This window comes from Nansenia antarctica (genome assembly GCF_963989245.1).
Source record: "Nansenia antarctica genome assembly, chromosome: 1".
NCBI lineage: Eukaryota > Metazoa > Chordata > Actinopteri > Argentiniformes > Microstomatidae > Nansenia > Nansenia antarctica.
This window is the reverse complement of record NC_137674.1, coordinates 74213518-74241002: the sequence shown is the minus strand read 5'-3', so window position 1 is coordinate 74241002 and position 27485 is coordinate 74213518. Positions and strand designations below refer to the sequence as shown.

Genomic DNA, 27485 nt, shown 5'->3' with positions numbered 1-27485 from the left:
CGCACGTCCCACGCCTTTTTCCCCTTTATGAATCACAATCAACTCTACATTTTGCGCACGTGAGCAAGAATCTTGTCCCACCCTTTTAACGCTCCCACAGTTAATACGCCCCTAATCCATACTGACTGCATGACGACAATGAAGGCGTACGCAGGGTTTCTGAATGACCCCCCTGATGATGTGGGTCTTAAGTAGCCAGAGCTCAGTCTTGGTGCTGATGGCATGGTGACAACAATTCTGCTGTCTCTGACACTCTATTCCCAGAAGGCTGGCTCAAGCTCAAGCTCTTCGAGGAAAAGACAACATATTCGATAAAATCTATTGAAAGTTTGGTAACACTTTACATTGAGTTGCCCATTTACCTGTGTAGTTAAGCTGTAATTACTCAAACAACATACATATTCCACACTCAAGTTCGTTACAATGCTATTACTAACATACTACTATGTAACAGCATGTTAATAACAGAGTTACTACACAAATATGTGACTGTGCCAGTGTGGTGTGCTTTTTGGCATTAGACCTAGTTTGACATATTAGTTCCTGTGAATTCCTGCAGGTTGTTGTGGGAATTGAGTCACATTGCGGCACATGGTGTGACGTGATGTTGGGGGGGGTTGCACACTAAGTACGACGGTCTCGGCTGGTAAGTCATATCCTCGTCCTGGCTGAGCCACTTTCATATCATTACAGTATGGAACTGACCTGTTCTAAAGGATGACCGCACTGCCCCAGAATAGCGCGGCCCCAAACACAATAGCTTTTGATTGATAGACAGGAATGTCAACGACAGGAGAGCGGAAATCAAACCCTCCCTGGCTTGCTACATGAGGTTTCAAATGACGGGGGTAATGCGGTGTGTGTCCCCTCATACCTCAAAGCCACTTTCGGCATGAAAATAAGCTTTAAAGCTAGTATTTGTGTGGTGTACTATGTGGGCATGTTTAGAAGAGGGTTGTTTGTGTTCTGTGTGATCTTTAATACATTTGGCAGCCCTTTGGTACCCTTTGTTCCGGCTCTTTGTGTACAAAGCCATAAGCCCAAGCTTTCATAGCTTTATCTGGGCTTCAAAGGCCTGCCGAGTTGCCCAAGCATTCAGTTTATGAGCTTGCTGACTTTTGTCAGTTCGTAATAACTACCAGTAGCTTCCCCATGCATATTTCCACAGACCGCTGCGAGTATGGATGCTGTTAGGACACCCAATCCTCAGTTTGATATAGAATTATGCCGAAACTCGTTCCCCTTGATTTCCTGTAACCCTATACCAGTGGGTAAAAATATTTGTGGGGGCACAGCGCTGGAGAAACACTAGAAGCATAGCTGCTGCTGCTGCTGCTGCTGGAAGGAGAGGCACAGTCTTGAGTGAGCGGCCTGAAGTAGCAGCGAACAGTTCTCCAGAGCTTTAGTCTTGACATGCCAAGAGTACTGATTTGTTTGTGTTTTAAAAGGGGCAACAAACCAGGAGTGGGGATTTTGGAAGAGGCAGGGGAGAGGGGGGGGGGAGGTGTTGGACACGGTCTGGCTAGATTGCAGAAGGCAGAGTTGCGGCGGCAAGGCTGAGGTTTGGCTGTTAGCGCGGGTCGGGGAGTGGGGAGCACTGCCCTTTAAAGCCTCAGCGCAGCGCTCTGTGTGAGTGAGTTTAGCTCCTTAAAGAGGCGGACCACTGGGGCTGCTTCAGTCTGAGGGGGCTGTAAGTGTGTGCGTTCGGGGTTGTGCCTCCATACAGCGCCTGACCTCCCCTGACTAAAAGCATCAGAGAGCAGAGCAGCCCCGGAGAGGAATGCAAGTTGTCACCAGAGCTATTTTGGCTATGTGCGGCGGCTAATGATTGTAATGATCACAGAGCTGGGGGGGAAACTACTTCGGAGCAGTTGCTTTTTCCGCCGTTTATTTTTCCGCTGAGCGGGGTCCTTGCCATGCTCGCTGGTGCTGCCGCCCCTCGGGGATTAGAGAGCTAAACGGATGGCACGCCGGCTCCGCTTACAGTTTGCGTCAAGGAGGAGCAACACGGACCCTCTGTCGGAGAGCCTGCGCAGCCATGGTGAGGAGAGCGGTGGTGGCCTCGGCGCGTCGGCCCGTTGCCCTGCTGAGAGCCTGGCACACAGCTCCGTCCGCATGAAGGTGACTCCTGGGCAGCTGGCCCTGGCTCTCCCTCCCCTGTCACCGGAGTACGCTAATTTACAGTGCTACTCGTCCGTGTTCATACCCAAGGTGAACGGCGGCGGCGGTGGCGGGAGCAGGAAGAGCACGCTGCAAATCTCCCTGCTGCCCCGCGGCAAGCTGAACGGGGAGGGGGAGGCCGGCGCAGAGGACGGGGGGGAGCCGGGGGGCTGTGAGGGTGGGGGGGGGGTCGGCAGCGGGTCGGACGGAGGCTCCTGCAGCAGCAGCACGGTCAGCGACGCGGGCTACTGCAGCAGCAGCAGCATCTTCGAACCCGAACCCGTTCCGGAGCAGCGGCGGGCGGCCCAGGAGAGGTCTCTGCCCCGCAGGAAGGCCCGGGCTCCCCTGAGACGCTGCTCCTCTCTGGTGATCTTCTCCCGGAGCCCCTGTAACACGCCGCCCGCCTCCCCGGTCAGCCCCGTGGCCCTGCCTGCCGCCAGGGGCTCCTACCAGACCTCCCACCAGCTCCAGCTGTCGGCCAACGAGCCGGGAGCGCAGGACGACGAGGCGGGCGCGTCCAAAGGCTCCATCGCCACGGCGCTCAACGGCCTGCGGCTCTCCAAGACCAGCGGTCCGCCGTCGGCCGAGTTCCGGGACGCCAGGCCCATGGTGCATTTCAACGTCCCTCTGGCGGACGAACCCGGAGAGAGAACGGAGGACGTCGAGAAGAAGCCCGAGCCGTCAGAAGCCGCGTGGGACAGACCAAGCCAGCTCCAACACTCCAGCGTGTTACTGCACTTTGCCCACCAGCGACCGGCGATGCCCGCGAAGGGAGCCACGGCCAGGACGACGTTCAACGTCGAATGTCCGGAGGCTCCAGCCCAGGTCTCCTCCGCCCCTGAGACTGACCAGGGCCCCCCTGGCCGCGTGAAGCTGTTTCGCAGCACTTCCGCCTGTCTTCTCCCCTCAGCCAAGTCCTCATCCGAGAGGAACCACGGTGCCAGTCAGGAAACGCCTGAGGAAAAGCATTGTCATCACGCCCTACAAAGGAGCTTTTCCCTGGAAGTCCCCTACGGAAATACTGGCATTTCATGTCACGTTTCCAATCCTAAACTGGCGAGCTCGATGGGTGTCTCTCCCCATGTGCACATTCATGTGTCCCACGGCACACCGGCTAGGGTCTCTAGCTCTGTAGATGTAAACACAAGCCACCAAGGGGATCACTTTCAAAAGAGCCCAGGACAAAACACCACAGTAAGTGTTTTCCTTGACCGACTGGGTAAAGATAGGTAGCAGTGCTGAGAGTAATGACTAGAGTTTGGAATTGAATGCAGCAGATTTATTTGTTAACTTCTAGTCAAGTCTATGTTGTTTTTGTCTTATCACATGAGATACATTTTATGAGTATGAGAACATTTGACGATCATAACAACAGCTGTTTTGTTGTGGTACAAGTAGCTCATTTAAATATAGGCCTAACATTACTACTCACACACACTACTAAGTCAGCAGTCATAAAAAGAATAATAAGGTGTAAGTGTGGGGATGAGTGGTGATGAGTGGTGTTCAATAAATGTTTTGGTTTGGTTAGGGGGGGCGGGGGTGTCTAATGATTGCAAGGTCAGCAGCTCGCAGCGGGTCAAATCCCGGCTGGCCACACGTCAAAGTGTCCTTGAGAGAGGAACTGAACCCCTAATTGCTCCAGCGTCGCCTTCAATGGCTCTGACCCCTTGCCTAGAGCATAAATATATTTCGTTGTACTCGTTGTGCAATGACGAGTCCCTTTCTTTTCCTTTACAAGTAGCTGTGTTTACTCAGTCGGCCACCGGGCTCCCGGCTAGCAGGCAGGGGCTATGTCCAATAACTGAGAAGACGGCCACCGCCAAGACACGCAATTAACAAGCCCAATGTGGACAAACATTCAAAAGTATTCAGTTGCACTTCAGTAATCCATAAACATACTGGCATCCAGGCAAAATGCTCGAAGACACAAAAAAGAAAGCCTCGTTCATGCGATACCTGTCTGGGGGGTGGTCTTGTGAGTGTGTGTGTGTTTGCGCAGGAGTGTGTGTGTGTGTGTGTGTGTGTGTGTGTGTGTGTGACGTGCTTCGGTTAAGAGGGGTTCTCCGTTTTTATTATTCTGTTAACGCTTTGAGTAATCAGTTTAAGTATTTACCCCTGGCTAATTTTAGGTGCAGGAATAGCGAGGGGGCCCCCCCTCCGTGCTATAAATAAAGCGCCTCCGAAATATTCCCCCTGACTCCAGATAGTCTGGCTCGCCAGCATGGCCAGGCCTGTGGATTCATATTTAACAACGTGATACGAGAGCAGCGCTCAGTCATGCCAGCCATCCGCCAGGGCCTGGGGGGAGTGGGGGTCATGTTACGTAGGCAGGCAGGGGCGGAGAGGGGTGTTGGGGGGATGCAAAGAGTGCTTGGAGACTGAGCCTTTTGCAGTAAAGGGTGGTGTGTTCCCGTCCCTGTGGGTCCCCCTGCTAGGCCTTGTTTGTAAAGCATCAGGTGTCGGGTCCTCTCTCTTTCCCTCTCTCCCTTCCTCTCTCCCTCCCTTTCTCCCTCCCTCTCTGCATTTAGCAGCTTGTCAAGAAAGACCTGCACTAGTAATTAGCCAGAGCTACCGTTACCTGAACAGCTGAACTCTTATATAACCTGGTTTAGGACATGGGATACCCACACCACTGCATAACTCTTGTATAAGTCCAGCAGGTCATGTTAAAAAAAACACAAGACACCGATCCATGCTGCTGGTTAATGTCTTATTTTGATTCAGTGATGGAGCCTTCTAGAGATTCGGAATTTAGAAATGTAGGCTATAGCCTGACATACTGCAGCTGTTGTAAACCAAAGCTTGAACCTTATTAGAATGGAACGTTTTTGGTCATTTAAATGTTTTGACTGCACTTTCGTGTTCTTCTATGGCAATAGTAACAGCTTATACCGTCTGAAGACTCACTCTTTTATCGTACCTGATCTTGCTGTTTTTGGATCCTGTTAGACTCAGAATGCTGTTAATCTCGGATGGAAAAAATGTGGGTACTGAAATAGAGGAACGTGTGTGTGTGTGTGTGTGTGTGTGTGTGTGTGTGTAGACTGCTAGTAGAGCGTGAAGAGAAGGTGGTGTGTGTGTGCTGGAGTTGTGCCTGTGCGGTTGTGGTTCAGCCATGCGGGGAGAGCTTTGTTGTTGGAATCAGACATTGCCTTGCCTCCCCCAGGCCTCCATCATACTCTGTCACACAAACTCTCTCTCTCTCTCTTCTCCTCACTGTCTCTCTTTCACACTCTTACATACTCTCTCTCTCTCCCCTCACCCTCTCTCTCTCCCCTCACCCTCTCTCTCTCCCCTCACTCTCTCTCTCTCTCTCTCTCTCCCCTCACCCTTTCTCTCTCTCTCCCCTCACCCTCTCTCTCAGTCCTTGGGCGTTAACTAGGCCCAGTCAGCACAGTGTCGGTGTGAGCCCTGATACCTCCCAGAGGTCTTGATTAGTGACTGTTTTAGTGACTGTTTTTCCTGGACATATGTTGTACCTTAATCCCTATGAAGGACTTGTGGGTGTTTGGTTGAGCCTAGTAGCAGTATTAGTAGCCAGACACCTGAGTCTCAAGGACAGCTGGGAGTTGTGGCCAAATCCACCATATAAAAAAAAGGCAATGCTTCTAATATGGACATTTAATGGTGAAGAATGGCAGTTTGTCTCAGTTAGACTGTTTTAATGTATGAATTTGAGTGAATTTCAGTCACATTCTCAGTGGGCTCCAATGTTTGTGCATGTGCTAGAAAAGTGCCAAGAAGTAAGCAAAGTCAACCATCTTAACTGTAATATTTCGAATAGGCTCAGTGAGACGTAATCCAATGAGAGTTTTGAATACTGCAACTAGCGTCCGCGTTATGTGCAATGCGTTTACGGACTGATTACTAAAATGCGGGCAAATGAACGTTTTGTCAAAACATCGTCAAAGACACGGTACGATTAAAAAACGTGCTGTAGAGTATTCAGTTGTTTGGTATTTCTTCCTCTGCTCAGCACTATTTTGCGCCATAAAGCCATGTGTCTTCACTTAGGTCTATATATACTGACATAATGACACACCAAACACAAGAACGAAGAAAATAATAGATAGGATGATTGACGGTCGCAAACACCCCTACTGTAGCTGTGACAGAGCCGGGAGGTCAGGCCTGCGTGTACAGTATGGATCGGAATGTTGTCCTTGACCTGCTTTTCCTTGTGTTTCCTCTCCATGTTGTGTGTGTGTGGACAGACGGTCGGTAGCAGAGCTGTTGTCTTGTGTTCTCCTGCGCCAGACTAGTTAACTACTACAGCACTCAGACTAGACTGTAAATGGGTAGCAGATGACAGCGTAGTGTGTGTGTGTGTGTGTGTGTGTGTGTGTGTGTGTGTGTGTGTGTGTGTGTGTGTGTGTGTGTGTGTGTGTGTGTTGTTTTGGGTGTGTTACACATCCGTGTTTTTTTTTCTGACTTGCCTAAGTAGGCCCAGATTTCTCGGTTCTGTCAAACGCACTATTTGCTCTCCCTCAGCCCTGACCTTGTTATCTTGGCTGTGATATGAAATCAGTCGGAGCTCGTTGTTTGAGGTAAAGGTTCCGTCATGTGTGCTGAATCATGTCTAGGATTTTGAGAAAGTAAAAATCGAGAAATATATATCAGAAAATACTTGAAAATTGCACAAGCGGATTTTGCGGTTTGTCTTGTTTCCCCATAGGTAGAAGACAAGCTAGACTCTGTGGTTACGTGTATGACAGTATGAGTCATACAGCACAGTGGTATGCCTGGCTGACCCAGTTTCCCTGACTGCTTGTGGCTCTGGGAGCCGCTACAGTGAGGGGCTTTGTTTCTCTGCATGGCAGGTGCGTTTGTCCAGAGGACCCCACATGCGGGCCCAGCTCTGTCCCTCTCTGGGGTGGTTTGTTGGCAAGCAGCACGCTACCTCCATGGAGCAGAACATTTTCCCCCCTTTCCCTCCACGGACCATTAACTACTTGCTCTTGAAATACTGGGCCAAGGCCATCCTCTCCCTCACATTCCCCTCACCACTGAGGCTTAGCAGCTTACACTGATTGCAGAGTGTTCTCCTACCGTAGTTCTTTCTACCTAAGTGGATGTTTTATCTGATAAGCCTCCACAGCCAGCCTTGGGAGCAGGCTTCCACCTCTGTCTGCCCCTTATATTATGGGGAAAGTCTGTTTAGTATGTGGAGCACTTATTCAGGATTCAACACTGCTTTTTATAGTTTTAGTTTTCCAGATTGAACTCGTATGCCTCTGAGGGGGGGAAGAAAGGGCATTCTCTAAGACACGATAAAGACACGATAAAGTGTTCACCACACAAGGACCGGAGAGGGTGAATTCAACTTTGTGGTTCATTTTGAACAAATGTATTTTTTTTCCTTGTAGAATACAGGGCAAGGAAGCAAAAGAAGAGCAATAGAGTTCCCTTCCCTCGTTTTTACATTGGCTTTCCATATTCTGTACATTATTCACATGCTTTTGTAGATTCAGCAGGCAAGAACCTAAATGAGGCAACACCTTGGAAGTGAACAAGATGGTCGCCTGTGCTCATATCAGTTCCCTCACACCCCAGCATTTACATTGACTTCTTATTGTTCATTTCATTCCGTAGAATAAGTTGACATTTTGAAAGTAACCCGTTGAAGATCTAGGCCCATTGCACCAGCTGGAAACGGTTTCAACAATGACTTTGTTCCAAAAACAAAACCTCCAAGTTGGCCTACTTTCGCCTCTTCTTATTTTCAGTGTGGCGGTTTTGACTCCAACTCAGAAAGACTAGACTATTGATTCTTCTGCTCTTTAAATAGAATTGTAATGTCATACTCTATCCTTTCTTTAGCCTTTAGAAACCTCTTGGAGAGACGCCTGCATATGGATTATCTTTCGTGGCTTAAGCTTCATTTCTTTTACCTGGACTTGAATTATCAAAACATATGTGTGGCGGCCTGGGAAAACCCTTCACATGGTGGCATTTTGACATTTTAATTTTTTATATTTCCATAAATTAGAAGTTCTCAGCTATTCATAACTGGTTGAATGACTGAGATAGCCCTTTATTTTAAAAACTTATGAGCATTTTAATGTATCATGTCAAAAAAAGTGAAAGGCTTCAAACCACAGGATCGACGTGATGTTGACGTTAACGGTACGTTAACGTGACGTTGTTTCGCTAGCAAACTACCCACCACAAAAACATAAAAATAAGTACTTTCTCTTTTGTTTTCTTAAAATGTTTATTCACCATAATGTAGTATGGAGTTCAAAGTACTAGAATACCACATAATATCAAAATCGCCGAAATAGGACATTTCCATCTATTTTTGCTCTTTGCCACAAACGAACGCCAGCGACATCCGACGGGTTTTCCCAGGCCACCACACATATTTTTCCATACAAAACCTGTGGATATAGAGGTTGATTCTATGGAGGGTTAGGAAGTTTGAAGTTTGTCACACTATGTTCTCAAACACATCTTCTACTGTTTAGTGCTGCTGCGTGTTAACTAGTATGACATCTCACACACACACTGAAACTCCAACTAACATCTGATATGACTAATCACGTCATTGATCCCCTTCACCCTCGGTGGTGTCCCTGTGAGACGGTGCTCTCAGTAGCTCTCACACAGGCTGGGCCTTGTTGTCTCACCCTGGGCTCTGCTTGTCTTGGCTGTGCTACAGGCCGGTAAGGGCAGAGGACAGGAACGGCCAGGAGGGAGGGGGGGGGGGGGGGAGCGGGGGGGTACGTCTATATTGGTGCATGTACTGTAACCCCTCTCCATGCCAATGGCATGCGGTCTGAGGTGCTGGGGGTGTTTATGCGGCCAGGAAGCCCACCTTCACAACGCTGTGTTGTTTTTACATCACGTTGGAGTCGTTACGGGGCTCTATAGGAGCGGTGGTGCAGAAGCATGTGACAGTCACACTGCACTGAAGCGTCGGTTGAACAGTAGCTTGACTTCACGTCGAGTGGCGTGGCGGATGGAGTCATGGAAGTTTACAGTTTGGGTTCTGTAAAGGTGACCGCATCCTGCAACACGGTTATCTAGGCCAGTCATGTGACTTCCTCATGTGTGTGTGACTCATATCTTTTGAGGGAGAGATAACATGTATTTTCCACAGTTTTTACAGTACAGTATGTTAAAAGTATCAAGATATGTTTTATTTAGTATGAATGATCTCATAGCTCACTTCAAAACATTAGTGGAAAACATAAACATATTCCCCAGCTCTTTGAGCTGTTATTGTGAAGATTCACAAGTCACATATTTGCTGGTTCTGTACACAATGCATTAGGCCTGCCCTGCGTCTGTCACACCCATAGCCATGAAGTGTGTTAACCATTCAGAGTAGAGGACGGGATGGGAAGAAACATGTTTTCTTGGATAGTAGCTGGTCCTGATAGTCCTTTATAGTCCTGGATAGTAGCCGGTTTACCTATCCAGTGTCGATCCCACTATAACCTAACATCCTGAGTCCTGTCTCCATTAAAATTCCACACTTTACTCTGTAATGCACACGGTGCAATGTTAAAGCACGTAGCGCCTCATCACGTCAAATCACCGCTAGTTCCTCTCGCGTCCTACTCTGTGTATCTGAAAAGCTGCTAGTTTTTTTTACAGGGGAGAGCTAACTCTTGCATGTCGTTATAGCGTGTTGTATATTCATATACAATTTCTCAATGAAACTGTTGACCGTACACAAGATTGCACGTGTTGCGAGGAGAGGAACAAAATCGGTCTAAAAATCAACATGATGACTTGGATCAATACCAATATAACAAACAAACCGGTATACCAACCAGCCCTACATGCACGTACATAACACAGCCACACCCTGAGAGAGAGAGGGATTTGCTCAGGATTGCTCACTCTTTTTCTTCCCCAGACACGCGATGACTTCCTTGGCCAGGTGGATGTGCCTCTACACCAAATACCGGTGAGCCCCGGGCCAGCAGCAGCAGCAGCAGCATTGCTAACCGATGCATACGTTCTGTGTAAACCTATACTTCTGAGTTCAAGAAGTATTCTGTCCTGTCTGGGCATTCCATCCCCTTCTTTAGACCCAGATCAGATGAATCATTATTCACTTCACCAATGAATTCTCATCACCCTCGCTCATGTAAACATAAACACCCTCGTTCCACATGGTTGTGTTTGGTTCTGAGAATTACAGTCCTTCATGTTCTCCATGTTGTGTTTGGTTCTGAGAATTACAGTCCTTCATGTTCTCCATGTTGTGTTTGGTTCTGAGAATTACAGTCCTTCATGTTCTCCATGTTGTGTTTGGTTCTGAGAATTACAGTCCTTCATGTTCTCCATGTTGTGTTTGGTTCTGAGAATTACAGTCCTTCATGTTCTCCATGTTGTGTTTGGTTCTGAGAATTACAGTCCTTCATGTTCTCCATGTTGTGTTTGGTTCTGAGAATTACAGTCCTTCATGTTCTCCATGTTGTGTTTGGTTCTGAGAATTACAGTCCTTCATGTTCTCCATGTTGTGTTGCTTCTGCCCTACCATATTAGAATGTGAATATAACGGCCACACAACGGCTTTAAGTCCTGTGTGTCCACTGTGGATTCATGTTTTAGTTGTAGTACAGTATATTCATACTGTTGATATTGTAAATAAGACTGTGCTTTTGTGTAGATTTTATACAATAGGTATCTTTCTAGAGCATTTTCTTAATCTTTCAAGTGTTTTAAAGATTTTTTTTTTTTTTTTTTTTTTTTTTTATTGATTTCTTTTTTTTAATTTCAGACAGAAAATCCTAACATTGAAAGGCCATACACATTCAAGGATTTTCTACTTCACCCAAGAAGGTTGGCATTATCTCATGGTTATTTAAACTCCCTGCCCTCCCTGCTTAAACTTAATTTACTTTGTACCATTTTCCTTAACATTTTAGCACAGTCTATTTTGCATTTCATGAATAGATTTGAATACTACTTGAGGCCTACTGTAAAATTCAAATGATGTCGGAGTCACTCGCTAAGTAGTATAATGTTGGTGTTTGAAACGAATGGTGTAATGGATATTTGATACTGTAAACAGTTATGTCTGGGTTTGCATTTCACTTTGAAACTAAACTCTCTACAAAACACATACAGGTATCTAAGATACTCCAGATATGGTTCTGTTGGGAGTGCTTTTCTTCCTTGTCTAGAATGCAAAGAGTTTAGTTTAGGCCTAATTTTTGTTTATGTTCTAATGCAGCCACAAATCCAGGGTCAAGGGTCATCTGCGTCTCAAAATGACCTACCTGCCCAAAGAAAGCGGCTCGGAGGAGGACGTTGCAGAACAGACTGAGGACATGGATGTAAGACCCTCCAAACCCCCGCCCCCCCTCCCTGTCTCCTCGTTCCTCCGTATTGAATTTGAGTGATGATTGAGTAGGGAATCCTCCCAGGCCCTGATTACACTGTGTCTGATCTACGTGACTTGGCGGGCGCTGAGCTGACAGGCTACAGTCTGAACATGTTCAGTGCTTCCAGCCCTGAGAGAGAAGACACCAGACTTGTTTTACCAGCCCTGAACACTGCCAGGTCAAAATGCCTGCCTGCTTCTCAGCCGATGTAGTTATTGATAAGAAAATAACCAGTCATCATTCTTGAACGTGCTTTTAATGTAAGTGCTGGCTAAGTACACCCTGTTCAAAAGGCCAACCTATATCTGTCCCTCCATGGGGTCCATGGCCTTTGAGAAATATGCTGACATCCTCCCTAGAACGATTTGATGCCGAGCGACCATGCTAGCCACTGACTGAATTCCTCTGAGTCGCTGCCAAGTCATTGTTTGAATTGAGCAAACCTACATACCGTTGGCTTAAGGAAATTGTGTCAATCGCTGACATCTGCCTTGTTTCCCCTTGCGTGCTGCGTTGTTGTGTAACAGTTGTTGTTGTTGTGGTGTTGCAGCCTGGCTGGGAGTTTCTGGAGGGCCAGGACATGTCTGGTCCCAGGCAGAACCACCTGCTGCCCGCACTGCCCCCTGGCTGGGAGGAGCGGCAGGACAACCTGGGCCGGACCTACTACGTCAACCACGAGAGCAGGACCACGCAGTGGCACCGGCCCATTATACAGTAAGACTCTCGCTGCTTTCATGCCCCCGTACTTTGTCTGTGGCCCATTTTAACCATGGGTTGGTATTAGGGTTGGACGGTTTTACGTTTAAACCGGAAACCATGGTTTTTACCAGAACCGTCAAACGTGACTTTTTATTCAAAACATGTCATCACAACGTCATAAATTGCTATATATAATAAACGCCATAAAAGTGTGTGGTGGTTGATGCTATGAAAGTGATTGTTTAAAAAACTGTCTAAAAAATTAGGGAACAGTGTTGCCTGATTGGGCGTATTCCCGGACTGAAAAGCTAGTATAGCCTTACGGACTAAATAGACTAGTCTTGATGCAACTTTCAGGCCCACTGTGATGGGGTAGGTTGTAGACCGCTACACACCGCTACGGTCTGTAGGATACAATACAAATTGTTTCTGGTAGCGTGTATGCCTGAAGAAGGTCTATGAAAGACCGAAAGCTTGCGCAATAACATCGGATAGCGCATTGTATGAAGGATCATATGAAAGGAGATTAACTAAGTGACCATCAGAGATAAATCACAGAGGGCTGGTTTCACAGACAAGGCTTAGGACTAATCCTAGACTAAAAAGCATCTCCAATGGAGATTTTACATTGAAAGTGTGATTTAGTCCAGGACTAGGCTTAAGCCTTGTCTGTGAAACCGGCCCAAAACCTGTCAACATATTACGACTTCGGGACCTGTAGCCAAAGCCAATCACAGAAGCCAGGTAGGCTTACCGGTGTGTGCGCATTAAGCTGTGTATTAATGGATGGTATACGGTTTGCATATTCACTGCTGTTTGGCTGATTGATTACCGGTTGAGTTGGTTTTGGAGTACTGGCATTATCCTGGTTGCGCAGACTCCCGGTGCCGTGTTGTCTAGATGCTATCAAATAAGGAATCTCCGCTTTGTCTCTTTGAAGTCGCTGCTGCGCTGCTGATGATGTTTGCTGGTTGGATTTCCTTTCGGTCTATGCATGCATCTTAAATGCGCAAATAATGTATTGAAAAGAAATCGCATTCCAGTGACCACTTATATTTGTGAAACTATGAAGTAGCCTAATTGTGTTGCGACTGTGCTTCCGGTGTTTTCGACATTAATGTATTGTGGTAGTATAAATAGGGCTCCATTATTTGAAATTGGCGCGTCAACAATGTCATTTTGAATCCCGGTTAACCGAAAAACCGTGGTTATTTTCGTTAACGGTTTCTCGGTTTCAAAAATGTGAAAATAAAGTACCTTGGAATACAGTTTGCAACCACACTTTTTGGGGCCCAAAGCTCCCCAACCAAGTTATAAATATTTTACCTATTAGGCCAGCGAAAAAAAAAGGTTTTCTTTAAAATTGTGTGTGTGTCTGTGTGTGTAGAGACAGCCAGGTGGAGGCGGAGCAGAGGCAGAACATCCACATGGAGGCCCAGCACGCCTTCACTGCACGCAGACAGATCTCCGACCACGACGACGCCAGCGACAGACGGGAGTCTCCCGAGGTAACCACGGTAACCATGGAGTGTCTCTCCAACCTCCCTCAGGGACGGAGTCTCATGATAGAGATCAGATCTAGATTAGATTCAGGTGCGTAGACGTAGACCTTCCCGTATATCCGGTATTGACGTTAATGTGAGTTTCTCATTGGTGTCTGGTAGTTGACGAGAGATCATGTGACCCTGATAACCTCTGGTCTGGTTATGTAACAACCTTACGCGGTTGGTTCAACTGTACACTCTGTCCTTACCAAGACATATTCTAGTCTCTTGAACCTAAAGGCTGTATGTGAAGACCATATGATCAGGTCCTCTCGCCCCTGGCTTCAGTAGCTGCTAGCTGAGCAGATGACTAACTGTCAGGGGGCCGTGCCAAGATCAGGATCGGGATGTTCCCAAAAAGGTTGCCGTACTGAAACCAGATCCCCATCATTACAACGTCACACCATGGCCCGGGACAACCAAACTGTTCCGCGAACTGTTTTCTAAGACTAATAGCCAATAGATAAGACACAAAGACATAACAGATGCAGGAACGAGATTCGAGACCTCCGTGGTTTGGAACAGATGCTAAATGTCTCCTCCTCGTCTTGTCTTCCAGAGCTGGGAGATCATCACAGAGGACGACTCCACCTTGTACAACAACCCGCGCTCCCCCCCTCCGCCCCACTCCCCGCTGGAGTTCCATTCCTTCTGTGACGAGCTGAGTCGCCTGCAGACCTCGGGGGCCTCCGCCGCCGCTCCCGGTGACCGACGCACCTCCCTAACGGTGAATAATTGACCATGGTGCCTCAGGGCTCCATTACCAAGCCCCGAAACCCAGCCACACTGGGGACACGGTTGCTGAGCAAGGTCAAACCCAGCCAGACTAGGGCTATGGGTCCTGAGAGGGGTCAAACCCAGCCAGACTAGGGCTATGGGTCCTGAGAGGGGTCAAACCCAGCCAGACTAGGGCTATGGGTCCTGAGAGGGGTCAAACCCAGCCAGAGCCGGCGTGGGACGTGCGTACGCATTTTTGTGCGTAAACCTTCAGTCTTTCGTACGTACGCAACCTTTTCATGTCAATCCTACGCAGTTTTATAAATGAGGCCCTAGGACTATTGACCCCTGAGCGGGGTCAGACCCAGCCAGACTAGGGATACGGAGTAGCAGGTCATTACACAGCACAAGGAAGTGACTAATACACACACCAATGTGGCTTGTGACATATTAACACCGCTAACTTGACATGTGCCTGATGAGAGATGGAGAATGTGTCCATTAGCACGTTCGGGGGGGTAATAAATAATGACTATGGTCTTTTGATGCCTTGCTCTCCTCAGCTGCAGGGTCACTCCAGTCACTCCAGCCGCAGAGGGAGTGCCCAGACACTGACAGTAGAGGAGCATGCTGTTCATCCTGTGGTGTGTATTACCTTCCCCCCCTCTCCCCCCCCCCCCCCTCTCCTGTGTCACAGGCAGCAGGGTGTTTGTGTGCATGTTTGTTTTTGGACGAAGTTATCGGAGCTGAGCGTTAGCATGTTAGCGACATGGCTTTCATCCTTTTCAGAGGTAACATAAGGAGGATGTAGCGATGTAGTTAAATGATATTGCCCTCTGGAGGATCATATTCTTCGACGGAGCTATTCTTGTGCGGAACATTTGATTTTCTCTCTCTCTCTCTCTCTCCCTCCCTCTCTCTCGTTCGATAGTTGCTTCCGACCTCTTCTGAGCTTCCTCCGGGCTGGGAGGAGAAGCAGGACAGTAAGGGGAGACACTACTTTGTCAACCACAACAGCAGAACCACTACCTGGACCCGGCCCCTCATTCAGGTAGGCTGCACTGTGTCTCTCTCCATGACGTGGTGGAGGAGAAATTACCTGTGAAAGTACCTCGGTGTTTGGTGCAACAAAGGGGCCTGTATTCATATTCACAGCTGTTGTAAACCTCCTTCTGTTTTGTTTTTAATGATTTATTGCATGCAATCAACTTGTCAGTCAATTGTTGGCATTTGGTATTTTTGCTCTAGGCACAGGGTCAGCCATATTCGGCGCCCCTGGAGCAATTAGGGGTTAAGATTCTTGCTCAAGGGCACATGCAAGCTCCCTCCTGAGGCAGGGATCAAACCAGTGACCTTACGATCGCTAGCCGGACTCTCTAAGCCAGGGGTGCCCACACTTTTTTGAACCAAGATCTACTTTTCAAGTAGCCAGTCTGCCAAGATCTACCAGTCTAGTTTCAACATCGCAAACGTACACGCACGCACATACTACACACACACACACACACACACACACACACACACACACACACACACACTTCCCAGCCTGCATAGTAAACTCACAATACACTCTCTCTCTCTGTCACACAGCCACACAGAAGACCATCACAAACCCTCCCTCTTTGCTATTCTCACTCACACACACACACACACACACAGACACACACACACACACATTCACACACACACAAACACACACACACACACACACACACACACACACATTTGCCAGTCTGCATAGGGAGCCATAGCACAAACCCTCCCTCTCTCTCCCCCCCCCCCCCCCTCTCTCTCTCTCTCTCTCTTACACACACACACACACACACACACACACACACACACACACACACACACACACACACACCTCAATTTCTCTCACTCACACACTGACAGCCAGTCTGCAGTACCATAGCCATCTACTGATCCAACAAACAGAAAAGTAAACCAGATACAAAACAGGTAATTCCCTAGTTTGAAAGGAGGAAATAAATGCATGTATCTACCTTGGTGGGAGACCTGGCACTGGGAGGAGGCAGCTAGTTTCTAGTAGTCAGGGCTGTAGGAGCTGGTTGCAAGGTGTAGGCAGGCTGCAAGGTGTAGGCAGCCACTGTGGATCTGTCATCGAAAAGGCAATCTGCAGCCTCGAGAAACGCCTTTTTATTTTTTTGAACTTTTTTCTTTTTTTCTTTTTTTCTTTTTTTCTTTTTTTTGTTCAATGCCATGCGATCTACCCATACTACCTTTGCGATCGACCGGTCGATCGCGATCGACGTATTGGGCACCCCTGCTCTAAGCGCTAGGCTACCGCCTAAACTCTAGGCTACTCTGTTTTACTCCTACTGTAACACTACCCACAGCATACTGTTAAAACCTTTACCCCTCTGCCCTTAAACTGAACCGAGTGTGAACTGAACCATGTCTTGATGCAAATCTCCTTGTGTTGTCCAGATAACGTCGGAGGCAGCAGCAGCCGCTCAGGCTGTTCTGACCCAGAGCCCCACAGTGTACCAGCCCCCCATGACCCAGAGCCCCACAGTGTACCAGCCCCCCATGATCTCCCCCGAGGCCTCCCCCCAGCACTCCCCCAGCCCACAGCCCAAGCAAGAGTGTGGCTTCATGCCCGCGGGGTGGGAGGTCCGCAGCGCCCCTAACGGAAGACCCTTCTTCATCGACCACAGCACCAAGACCACTTGCTGGGTGAGCGCGCCCGCTCAACGACCTGTCTCTTTTTTTATTATTTTTTTTATTTAACCAGGAAGTCCCATTGAGATACAATATCTCTTTTCCATTAGATACCTGGCCAAAATAGCAGCATCTATAAATGACAATAAAATACATTTAAAACACAATAAGCAGTAATGCATACAAACATATCACATGGGGAAAGGGGAATCCTTATCTATAAGAAGCAGTGACATTTTTCCTGCATGGCAACTTTAATCCGTTTTTTAAACTCCTGTAGTGTAGGTAATGTCTCATTTAATGAGGCCTTGTAAAGCATTCCAAGCCCAGGGTGCATGATATGAGCAGGCTGTTTTACCTAGGTTTAACGCCACACACTCCATAGCTCTCCAGGACCAGGAGTTGTAACCTCTCATTTCCTGTTTGTGTGGTTGTGAACAGGAAGACCCCAGGTTAAAGATTCCTGTGCACATGAGGAGGAGACCTTCGCTGGACCCAGCTGACCTAGGACCAATGCCAGTGAGTCCTACAATGACATCATACAACAACATACAGGATGTTCGCAAGTCTTGAAGTCTATGAATTTCCCTAAATGACTTATAATGTCTAAAATACAGTTTTCATTGGGCGATGAGGAGATAACTATATGCTTTTTTTTTCTGCAAGTTATTTTTTCTGTATTATTGACAGATACAGTAGAGATTTTGACAGGAAGGATGGTGTGAGAGAGAGGAGGGATGACATGCAGGATATGTCCCCGGCCGGAATCGAATCGGCCGGAATCGAACCGGGGACCCTGCGGTTACATGGTCAACGCTTAACCCACTACGCCACCTAAGCGCCCCATGCTTTTCTTTTTTAATATAAACTATGTTTGGCTTACACTGTCTGTGTGTGGCAGAGAGGTGACTGCAGACGATTAGAGGAGGATGTTGAGGAGGAGCGTCCTGGAAAGGAGGATGTTGATTGAACATTTGGGCAAAGTCAAACATTTATTACAGATCATTTTTACCAGTTAACATGGCTAGCTATCATTTATTTCAGAGACATTGTATCCTTGTCACAAGCAGCTACAGAATGGAACACGGTGGGTTTGTTGACCCTGGTGAGGAGAGGGGAATGTACCACTATCACTAGTTAATCTCATACCAGCTCCGTGGCCTTGTGGTTAGAGTGTCCACTCTGAGACTGGGAGGTCGTGAGTTCAATCCCCAGCCGAGTCATACCAAAGACTATAAAAATGGTACCCGATGCCTCCCTGCTTGGCACTCAGCATTAAGGGTTGGATTGGGGGTAAGACCCTGCGACATACCAGCGTCATGTCCAGGGGGTTTACTTGTACATCAAGCCGCCTCATGCTATGGAAACAGGAGATTTCCGCTCTATGGGCCGTCACAAGGCTAATACTTACTAGTTCATCTTGGGGACACGGAGGACTGGAATACTATTATTGGAAATAACTGGGATTGGCAACAAAGTGCAGGAGTTATTCTAGCTGTATATGTTCACAGTGCGTTTGTGTGTGTTTTTGTGAATTCAATAACTAGTATCATTAAGCAGATGATCAAACTGGGTCACAACGTGTTATTGCTGTTGAACAGGATATCATATCAGGAACAGGAAATGTGCAGTGCACTTGACATGTGATATTTCCACTTGGCATAGCCTAGAACAAGTAATTGCACATAACCGTTGCTCTATTTATCAATGGAGATCATTGTTGAGATATGGATTTGTATATCCCTGTATATCCTGACTTTACTTTACTTTTTTATCATAACTTTATCTTAATAAAACAGCTAATGTATCAGCAGTAAGCATCTTTTTTGGCATTGCTTCTATTCAGTTATATTCTTTTTAAAAAGTATGTTTTTGTTTCACCACAGAGAAAATATATAGGTAATTGATACATTTTGTCTCCCATAAATTGGTATCAGACTCAAAAACCAGTATTGGTCGGGCTCTACTCTTTTTTTCACAGATGTGGTATTACGTTGAATTCCATGAGGCATTAAGTCATAAAATGAACTTCCTGAAACCTGCAGGTATCCTGTCATACCTCAGAACAGCATGCCTTAGAGCAGACCAACAGTGAATCGTTCATGAAACGTGAAATAAACTGTTATACAACTATTATTATGCAACTGTGGAATGTGATGAGAAACAATCATTTTGTTTAAGTAATAACCACAGTTTAATCAGAATCTATGTATAACAGACCGTTTAATGTTTCTGTCCTAGCCCGGCTGGGAGGAGAGAATCCACAGCGATGGGAGGATCTTCTACATAGATCACAGTACGTAGAGCATACTGTACCTCACATCAGTATGACTGGATGATTCAGACTTTTCATCGATGCTGAATAAAGCTTGTGTTTTGTTACAGACACAAAGGTCACACAATGGGAGGACCCCAGATTACAGAACTCCGCTATAACTGGACCAGTGAGTATAGATTATATGCGTCAGGTTCTGTTCTAGAGTCTATCTGTCAGGAAGGTGATGTCAAGACCTTTCTCTCTTCAGGAGTCAGGTTCTCCAGGTTCTTGGTAGTAATACATAATTGATCATAGATAATGGGTTCATAATTGATTAGTGGTCATTGGATCCTGTCTCCGTCTATTCCAGGCTGTGCCTTACTCCAGAGACTATAAGCAGAAGTACGAATACTTCCGGAAGAAGCTGAAGAAACCGGTGAGCATCATTCTCCCCCTGGAAAGATAAACACCACGTCACAAATAAGTCAAAGTCATGGCAGATTAGTCTGTTTATTATTTGGATGAAGAGGTGCAGGTCTTAGCAATTCCTTTTTTAGTCAAGATGTCCATTCTAAGTCCTTCCCTCACCTGGTGTGACCTTCCAGTAGGGCTGTCCCAAACAACTATTTTTCTAACGATTAATCTAGCGATTATTTTCCCCGATTAGCCGATTACTCTAACGACTAATTTAACGATTAGTCTGACGATTATTTTTTATACTGTTCGATTAATGTATCACTTAATTTCCCCCAAAATAATGGCTGTATTGTCTCTCTCTGTTTAACAGTGTCTTTATAAAGCACTCTGGGTAATAGCTGCTGCTCTTATAAAACAAAGCAGTGTGTGACATGCACATTACTCAGACGGCCGCCCCTTTAAATGATCAGCTGATATATGGGGGCTGTCTGTGGGCCCGCAATTAAACACACACACCTTTAATTCGGCGACCTGCTACTACTACTACTACTGTAACTGCCTCTGTCAAACAGCCCCAGACACAGGGCAGACTCACTGCTATGTTTAGCCAACTTGAATGCCAACATGGCCATCAGGGTTTTTCCTGGCTCAAAATGAGGCGGAGGTGGTACCAGTGGTGTTTGACATCGGGGGGGACCCATGAAGCAGGGCTGTCTGGGGGTCCTTAAACATCAAATACTTAATTTCTTGCATTCTGGTGAATTGATATGCACCAATTTGTGCCCTTTCTGCATCAATTTATGGTGGAAATGTCATTATTTATGTAAAGGAAAACACAATATTCAGGCACCAGATGACCATTCAAAATATAATGTAATATAATGCAATATAAGGCTCTCAGGCATTCTGTACTTTCAAATATGTATTCTCCTTGAGCAGTCAACATACTATCAGCTATTTCACTAGCAAAAACGAAAGCTAACTTATTTGCGAAACAGCGCCCCCGCCACCACGTCGGCGCAGTGCCGCAATTGCAGTTAGAAATGACAGAAACGCTTGTAGAAAATACGACTGTCAGTTTGTCGAGAGCTGGAGGCGGCTAGAAATATGACTGAGGCGGCCGCCTCATAATTCTCTATGCAGGAAAAACCCTGGCCATTTAGAAGTCTACATCTACATAGCTAACGTTACTAACACCAGAAGACAAGACATATAAACTGTGGTGAGCTACATTGCTTGTGTAACATTAGCTAGTAGCCTCCTCCATGTTTCCACTGGTCGCAGCCATGTTGTTTATTTGCGACGCACCGACGCACATTACGCAAGTCGACGCGTCGTCCCAGCCCTACCTTCCAGTATAAAGCCCGTCATCGCCCGTCGTATTCTCTTCCAGGCCGACATCCCCAACCGCTTCGAGATGAAACTCAGGCGCACCGCCATGCTGGAGGACTCCTACAGACGCATCCTGTCAATCAAGAGGGCTGACTTCCTGAAGGCCAGGCTGTGGGTGGAGTTCGAAGGAGAGAAGGGCCTGGACTACGGAGGCGTGGCCAGGGAGTGGTTCTTCCTCATCTCCAAGGAGATGTTCAACCCATACTACGGGTTGTTTGAGTATTCTGCCACGTGAGTCTCTTTTTTTGTGTGTGTGTGTTTGGATAAAAGGTTTCGGCCAGCTTCACAAATCATTTTAACAGCGGAAGGTGTTACTGGAAGGGATCCTAGAGGGTTTTGGCAGATCTGTGGAGAACTGTGTCGCTAAGTGTCTGCCTCTGCCTGTTCTGTGTCAGGGACAACTACACTCTGCAGATCAACCCCAACTCGGGGCTGTGTAACGAGGATCACCTGTCCTACTTCAAGTTCATCGGTCGGGTGGCAGGCATGGCGGTCTACCACGGCAAGCTGCTGGATGGTGAGACTGGCTGGGGCCGCCTCCTTCAACTCACCTCACCACCGAGTCTATTAAAAGCTTGATCGTTTATAGGTCTATTATTGTGTAGCGCTTTAATGCCTTGGGGCAGCTTTATGGAAATCAATAGCTGAGATGAAGTCCCAGTAGGGCTCAGGGCATTTAACCGATCCTGGCTTCTCCGTCTGATCTCTCCACAGCCTTCTTCATCCGGCCGTTCTACAAGATGATGCTGCAGAAGTCCATCACTCTGCCGGACATGGAGTCTGTGGTGAGTGCCTGATGTTGCCCCATGTGACGCCTCACCTTCCATTCAGCCAATAGCGCACACTAAAATCAGGGTCACCCGAAAAAAACAGAAGTGGATCGGTGTCAAAAATGGTAACAGTGTTTCTATGTTTTTGGTCATTTCAGGACAGCGAGTACTTCAACTCGCTGAAGTGGATTTTGGAGAATGACCCGACAGACTTGGATCTGAGGTTCACCATCGACGAGGAGCTCTTCGGCCAGGTGTGACCATTTTGTTTGACAAGCAAGGCTTTTTCTTTCCCCCCCTCGTGTACATCGTTGAGTTAAAGGGTTAACATGGACGCTAAGTGGTTCTCAGGTGTCCTTCTGACCTATCACCTTCCCTTCTATTTAGACACACCAGCATGAGTTGAAGCCAGGCGGAACTGAGATTGTCGTCACCGATAAGAACAAGAAGGAATACATCCAGTAAGCACTAGAGCCCCCTGCTGGTGGAATGAGGGAGCACAACCTCAAACACACATGCAGCACTATTCCACTTTTCCCCTATAGGGGCCGAACAAGTCACTCCTGGCACTTATAATTGCTTCAATATTAAATAATGTTGTTGTTGTTTTTCCGTCAGTCTTGTCATGCAGTGGAGATTCGTGAACAGGATACAGAAGCAGATGACTGCTTTCAAGGAGGTAAACGGCTTTAGGTTTTATATGATATGCTTTGATATATGGTTGATTGAGTTTCAATAAGATAACATGATTCTACTTTTTCAGGGATTCTATGAGTTGATACCCCAGGATCTCATCAAGATCTTTGATGAGAATGAACTGGAGGTGAGCATCAGTCCAATCATTCTGAGGTGACGTTCCAACATGGCGCCATGGACGCCCGCTGTGGATGTAGCCGCTCTTCAACTCTGCTTTATTTTGGTGCTATTTGTTACTTTTTGTGTGCAGAACATTTCTGCTAATATTATGATTATATCATTGTTGATTGCAGCATTGTTTAGGTGCTAGCTTGTCCCCAAAGCATTTAACTGCACCTTCTACACTATTCTGTGTATATAATGTAATAAATAAACGTTTGATTTGATTCGGTTGACTGTGTGTGTCTGTGGCCTTCCCTGGTCTGTCAAGTGAGGTGATGTTCTGTTCTGTTCCTGTCCCACAGCTCCTGATGTGTGGCCTAGGAGACGTGGACGTGAACGATTGGAGGGAGAACACCAAGTACAAGAACGGCTACTGCCCCAACCAGCCCGTCATCCTGTGGTTCTGGAAGGTGAGAGGAAATTCTGTGACCCTGCACCACCCGAAAGCGCTACTTCTAGATAATCGAAATAGTTGCTAGTGTCAGTGATTCCTGTGAACTCACTTGATTTGATTGTTTCTGTCATTCCCAGACTGTGTTGCTGATGGACGCGGAGAAACGCATCCGCCTACTGCAGTTTGTGACTGGCACCTCCCGGGTGCCAATGAACGGCTTTGCTGAGCTCTACGGTGAGTCCTTTGTTCTGTCACCATGACCAGCGTACATGACACGAAGATGGATCCATGTATAAACAAAGAATGAAAGATGTACCCTATTTTGTGACCAGCGGTGTTGAATGTGTTGTATACAATTCTCTCTGCTTAATCTTGTTTGATGTCATGAATGCACAGGGTCCAACGGACCACAGCTGTTCACCATTGAGCAATGGGGAACACGGGAGAAACTACCTAGAGCCCACACATGGTGAGTACACGCCTTCACATTAGTCTGTCTAATGGTCATATGCAACCATGGTTGTTGCAATAGTGTTTGTTTTTTTCACTCATTGTCTCTCATTGTCTCTTGTTTTAACCCTCAAAGCTTCAATCGTCTGGACCTGCCTCCCTACGAGTCATTTGAGGAGCTCAGAGAGAAGCTGCACATTGCCATAGAGAACGCTCAAGGCTTCGACGGAGTGGATTAAGAGAGAGAGAGAGAGAGAGAGAGAGAGAGAGAGAGAGAGAGAGAGAGAGAGAGAGAGAGAGAGAGCGAGAGCGAGAGAGAGTGTGGTATCACTTTGGCGTTCCAAGTGGCATGACTGCCAGTGACCTGAAGGGCTTGTTGTCAGGCGTAGTTCTGTCTGATGCTGACACCACACATCCCAGTCAGAACCAGACCCAACCTGCGTTGAATGAGAGAACCTGCGTTGGCCTGAGTGAATGAGAGAGTGAGAGTGAGCGTGAGAGATAGAGAGAGGTCCATCACAGAGCCTTCTTTAAGCTTCTCTCCTGCACAGTTGGAAGGGAAATGACCAGAGTGATAATCACTACTTAAGTCACTCTTGGTCTTTGAAGTTTACAAGTATAGTTTCTGTGTCCCTAAATATGTGTGTATGTATGTAGACTTTAACCAGATTTGTATACAATTTATCAAATGTATTATAGCATACAGATATTCTTGTTCATCTGTCATAAGAAGGTTGAATCTGTATTTTTACATATGCTATATCTTTGTGTTAGAGGAAGGACAGTGAATGCATCTACATATAGTATAGCTTACTGAGGATATCACAGTGCAGTTTGCTACATTTTGGACTCTTATTTGCTCTATTTTAGACTCTAATACATGTTGCATTGCTCTATTCAACATTCTTGAACACGTGCAGAATATGCATTTTCTTCAACTGTTTTGGTGATTATCATTGTCTACTCCTCTACTCTTCATGAGCACTCTAATACTCTATTTTTAAGAGTACTTTTATTCTTTCAAATTGTTCTTAATGTAATAACTCTTGACATATTTAGAATACTGATAGTCAGTTCTCAAAATTAGTTCTGTTCATTTGTCTCTTTTTGCCTCAGATTTTCTTGGATGGAATTAACTGTACATACACAGTGGTCTGCTCTATTGAAAAAAATATTCTTTTATGAAGGTAAAAACATATGTTTACACAATCTGGTATGTTAAGGCCTACATATTATTAATGAAGGAACATTGTATGGTCTTTTTCTTTTCTCTTAAAAATATACATTTTATACTTATGCTTTTATAAGGTAAAGCACTTTGTTAAAATAGTTATAAAAAGTCTTACAGTGTCTTGATCTTTGCCAAACTATCAACTACAGACTGCATAAATAAGTATGGTTTTATGGTAAAATCCTCTGCTTTTAAGTGCACATTTGAATTGAGTAAATGTTTACTGTAAATGTAAACATTGCTGAAAATGAGCACATTCTTTTCTTTCACTGGTAATTTAGACTGTTAAATTACGATGCCTTCATTTGTAATGTATCATAGAATTTGAACATCCGAATTGTAATCTTTGGAGATGTTCTTATCCTGCAATGGAATATTGTTAATTGTCCAATATCATACAATTAAGAATAATTTCAAGATAGATACTTAATTTATATATTATATCAGTTATGTCAGAACTGTCAGAATGACAGCTCAAAATGCATTTTATATCAATGATAAAACTTCTGTACTTTGTTAAACAGATGTTGTTGTTTTGATTGCATGCCAAAGTAAATGGCAGCATATTTAGAGAAATAAATAAATGGAAATACCACCTCTAGCTGTGTTTTTTCTTTTCATTCGTCATCATCCGTTACAACACCAAACAAGAACTCAATACTGTTTTTGATGACATCACTGTTGTAGGCCTGGTCACAGACTGATGACATCACTGTTGTAGGCCTGATCACAGACTGATGAACCTGAACCCTCTCCCTCAACATCAGCAAAGTGAAAGAAATGATTGCGGACTATGAGTGAGCACCTATTCATCCTCAGACAGAAGGAACTTAAATCCTAACCAACTTCTGTAGGTTTGTCATTGAGAGCTTCCTATCACCGTTTTTTGTATTTCTTCCCCTTATTATTATATTAATGGGAATGGCAACATGATAAAGTTGCTCCTAATTCAGCTTATCCAAAATGTTACTCTGTCCTACTGTATACAGTTACAGTCATGTGGAAAACATTGGGACACCCCATGAAATATGTTGTTATTTTTAAAGAAATTATCGACATCAATATTTGGTCTTCTTTCAAACAATATATAACAAGATAAAGGTTGTTGTAATTGAACCAAAAACAACGAAAATCTAACTTTGTTATCATTTATTTAACAAAGAATGAACAAATATGCCATTTAGCAACACCTGACTGTACGGTCTGGGGGGAGGCTGCGGACTGAGCTGAGCCTTCTGCTGAAGTGGGGTTGAAGCAATGATAAGGCTCTGTGCTGAGCTCAGCTAGTTCTCCATGCCCTGGTTTCTCTTCACCATAAACAAGATCACATTGTTTAGCCTCCTCCCTTTGCAAAGATGGAGATACGTATCTGAGAGAGAGACTAAGGAGGGGGGGAGGCATCAATCACTGTATCTGAATCAATCTAGCATCTATTGAACAATGTTGTTATCCATCACATTAGCTTTCTCTTACCTTGACTGTCTCATCTGTCCATTCTTCATCTGTTTGTTCTGTCACCCTATGTCTTATTTGGTTGGGTCTTTTGGTAGTTGTTAAAAGGACAGTGCAACCAAATTTCATCATTCATTCATTCATTTTTGCCTAACATTGGAAGTAGTCTATGGCCCAGTACAGAAGAGAGTGGAACCGACATGATGCCACCACAGCGTTGCTACAGACTTGGTTTGAGTTACCATGGTTACCATGGGTTGATTCCAGGTGAATATTTGTTGTGGCTGTAGCAAAGTATTGAAAGCTAATGTTACAGTGACTCCTGGTCCATAGACTATTTCCAGTATAAGACAATGGTAAAGGACTAATGAAATGTGGATGAACTGTCCCTTTAACAGCTGCCCTCTCTTCCACAGCCATCCTTTTCTTTCTATCTCTTTGTTTCCTTTTCTCAGTATCTTCGTGACGCATTTTTGTCCGTCTCAAGTTCCACTTTTCTCCTTCTCTCCTCTCGTTTCTTTGGAAACGCCCCCTCACTCTAGGAGTCATCTCTCTTTTCTCCACTCTCCTCTTTTGCTTCATCCTTTAGTTTGATATCCTCATTTGCACCAATGACACTATCTGTCCATTCTTCCACTATCTTCTCTCTCATCTTTTCAGGACTTATTCCTTCCTCTACTTTTTCAGTTGTGTTGACATCACTTGCACAGTTGTCATTATTGTAAGTTAATTCACCTTGACTGTATCTTGTCTCTGACCACTCTTCGTCACTTCTCAGGTTTTCCTCCTCTTCCTCAGTCTGTTTTTCTGTCTCTCTCTTTCTTTTCTTATTTCCTTCCTCTGTCTGTCTCTGAATCTTTTCTTGCATTGCATCCTCCTCCACCTTTTCCCTCTTTCCTCCCTCCTCTCTCTCACTCTCTCATCTCCTTTTTCGCTTCAGTGTCTGACTGTATTTCTCTCTTCCTCTACTTTTCTCTCTTTTTCAATTTGTCTCCCCATCTCTTTTCTGTCATATTGCAATCTCATCACCTCCAGCTCTCTCTTTCTCATTTCTTCCTCTGCTCTCCTCTCCTCATCCTCCTCCTCCTCAGTCTTTCTCACCATCTCCCCCTGCT

At 45.8% G+C, this 27485-nt stretch overlaps 1 protein-coding gene across 2 annotated transcripts in view; it reads left to right on the top strand.

Annotated features, from left to right (window-relative positions):
• nedd4a (NEDD4 E3 ubiquitin protein ligase a) overlaps positions 1 to 24091 on the top strand; it is a gene marked incomplete at its 5' end in the record, with an annotated part of 33051 nt that extends 8960 nt beyond the window's left edge. Inside the window, 25 exons of one of the 2 annotated variants that reach the window (XM_080534651.1) lie at positions 1963 to 3354; positions 10031 to 10081; positions 10901 to 10962; positions 11357 to 11459; positions 12058 to 12221; positions 13594 to 13714; positions 14310 to 14477; positions 15031 to 15111; positions 15399 to 15518; positions 16916 to 17164; positions 17591 to 17668; positions 19391 to 19445; positions 19535 to 19593; positions 19777 to 19842; positions 21217 to 21446; positions 21611 to 21732; positions 21930 to 22000; positions 22144 to 22239; positions 22373 to 22446; positions 22604 to 22664; positions 22749 to 22808; positions 23146 to 23253; positions 23375 to 23471; positions 23634 to 23706; positions 23824 to 24091. In XM_080534651.1, the coding sequence (XP_080390777.1) occupies positions 1963 to 3354; positions 10031 to 10081; positions 10901 to 10962; positions 11357 to 11459; positions 12058 to 12221; positions 13594 to 13714; positions 14310 to 14477; positions 15031 to 15111; positions 15399 to 15518; positions 16916 to 17164; positions 17591 to 17668; positions 19391 to 19445; positions 19535 to 19593; positions 19777 to 19842; positions 21217 to 21446; positions 21611 to 21732; positions 21930 to 22000; positions 22144 to 22239; positions 22373 to 22446; positions 22604 to 22664; positions 22749 to 22808; positions 23146 to 23253; positions 23375 to 23471; positions 23634 to 23706; positions 23824 to 23926 (3864 nt within the window). In that variant the 3' untranslated portion in view covers positions 23927 to 24091. Of the gene's footprint in view, positions 1 to 1962; positions 3355 to 10030; positions 10082 to 10900; positions 10963 to 11356; positions 11460 to 12057; positions 12222 to 13593; positions 13715 to 14309; positions 14478 to 15030; positions 15112 to 15398; positions 15519 to 16915; positions 17165 to 17590; positions 17669 to 19390; positions 19446 to 19534; positions 19594 to 19776; positions 19843 to 21216; positions 21447 to 21610; positions 21733 to 21929; positions 22001 to 22143; positions 22240 to 22372; positions 22447 to 22603; positions 22665 to 22748; positions 22809 to 23145; positions 23254 to 23374; positions 23472 to 23633; positions 23707 to 23823 lie in introns of those variants that run through there. The other variant, XM_080534652.1, reaches the window with a different exon arrangement.
• Between the last annotated feature and the right edge of the window lie 3394 nt (positions 24092 to 27485).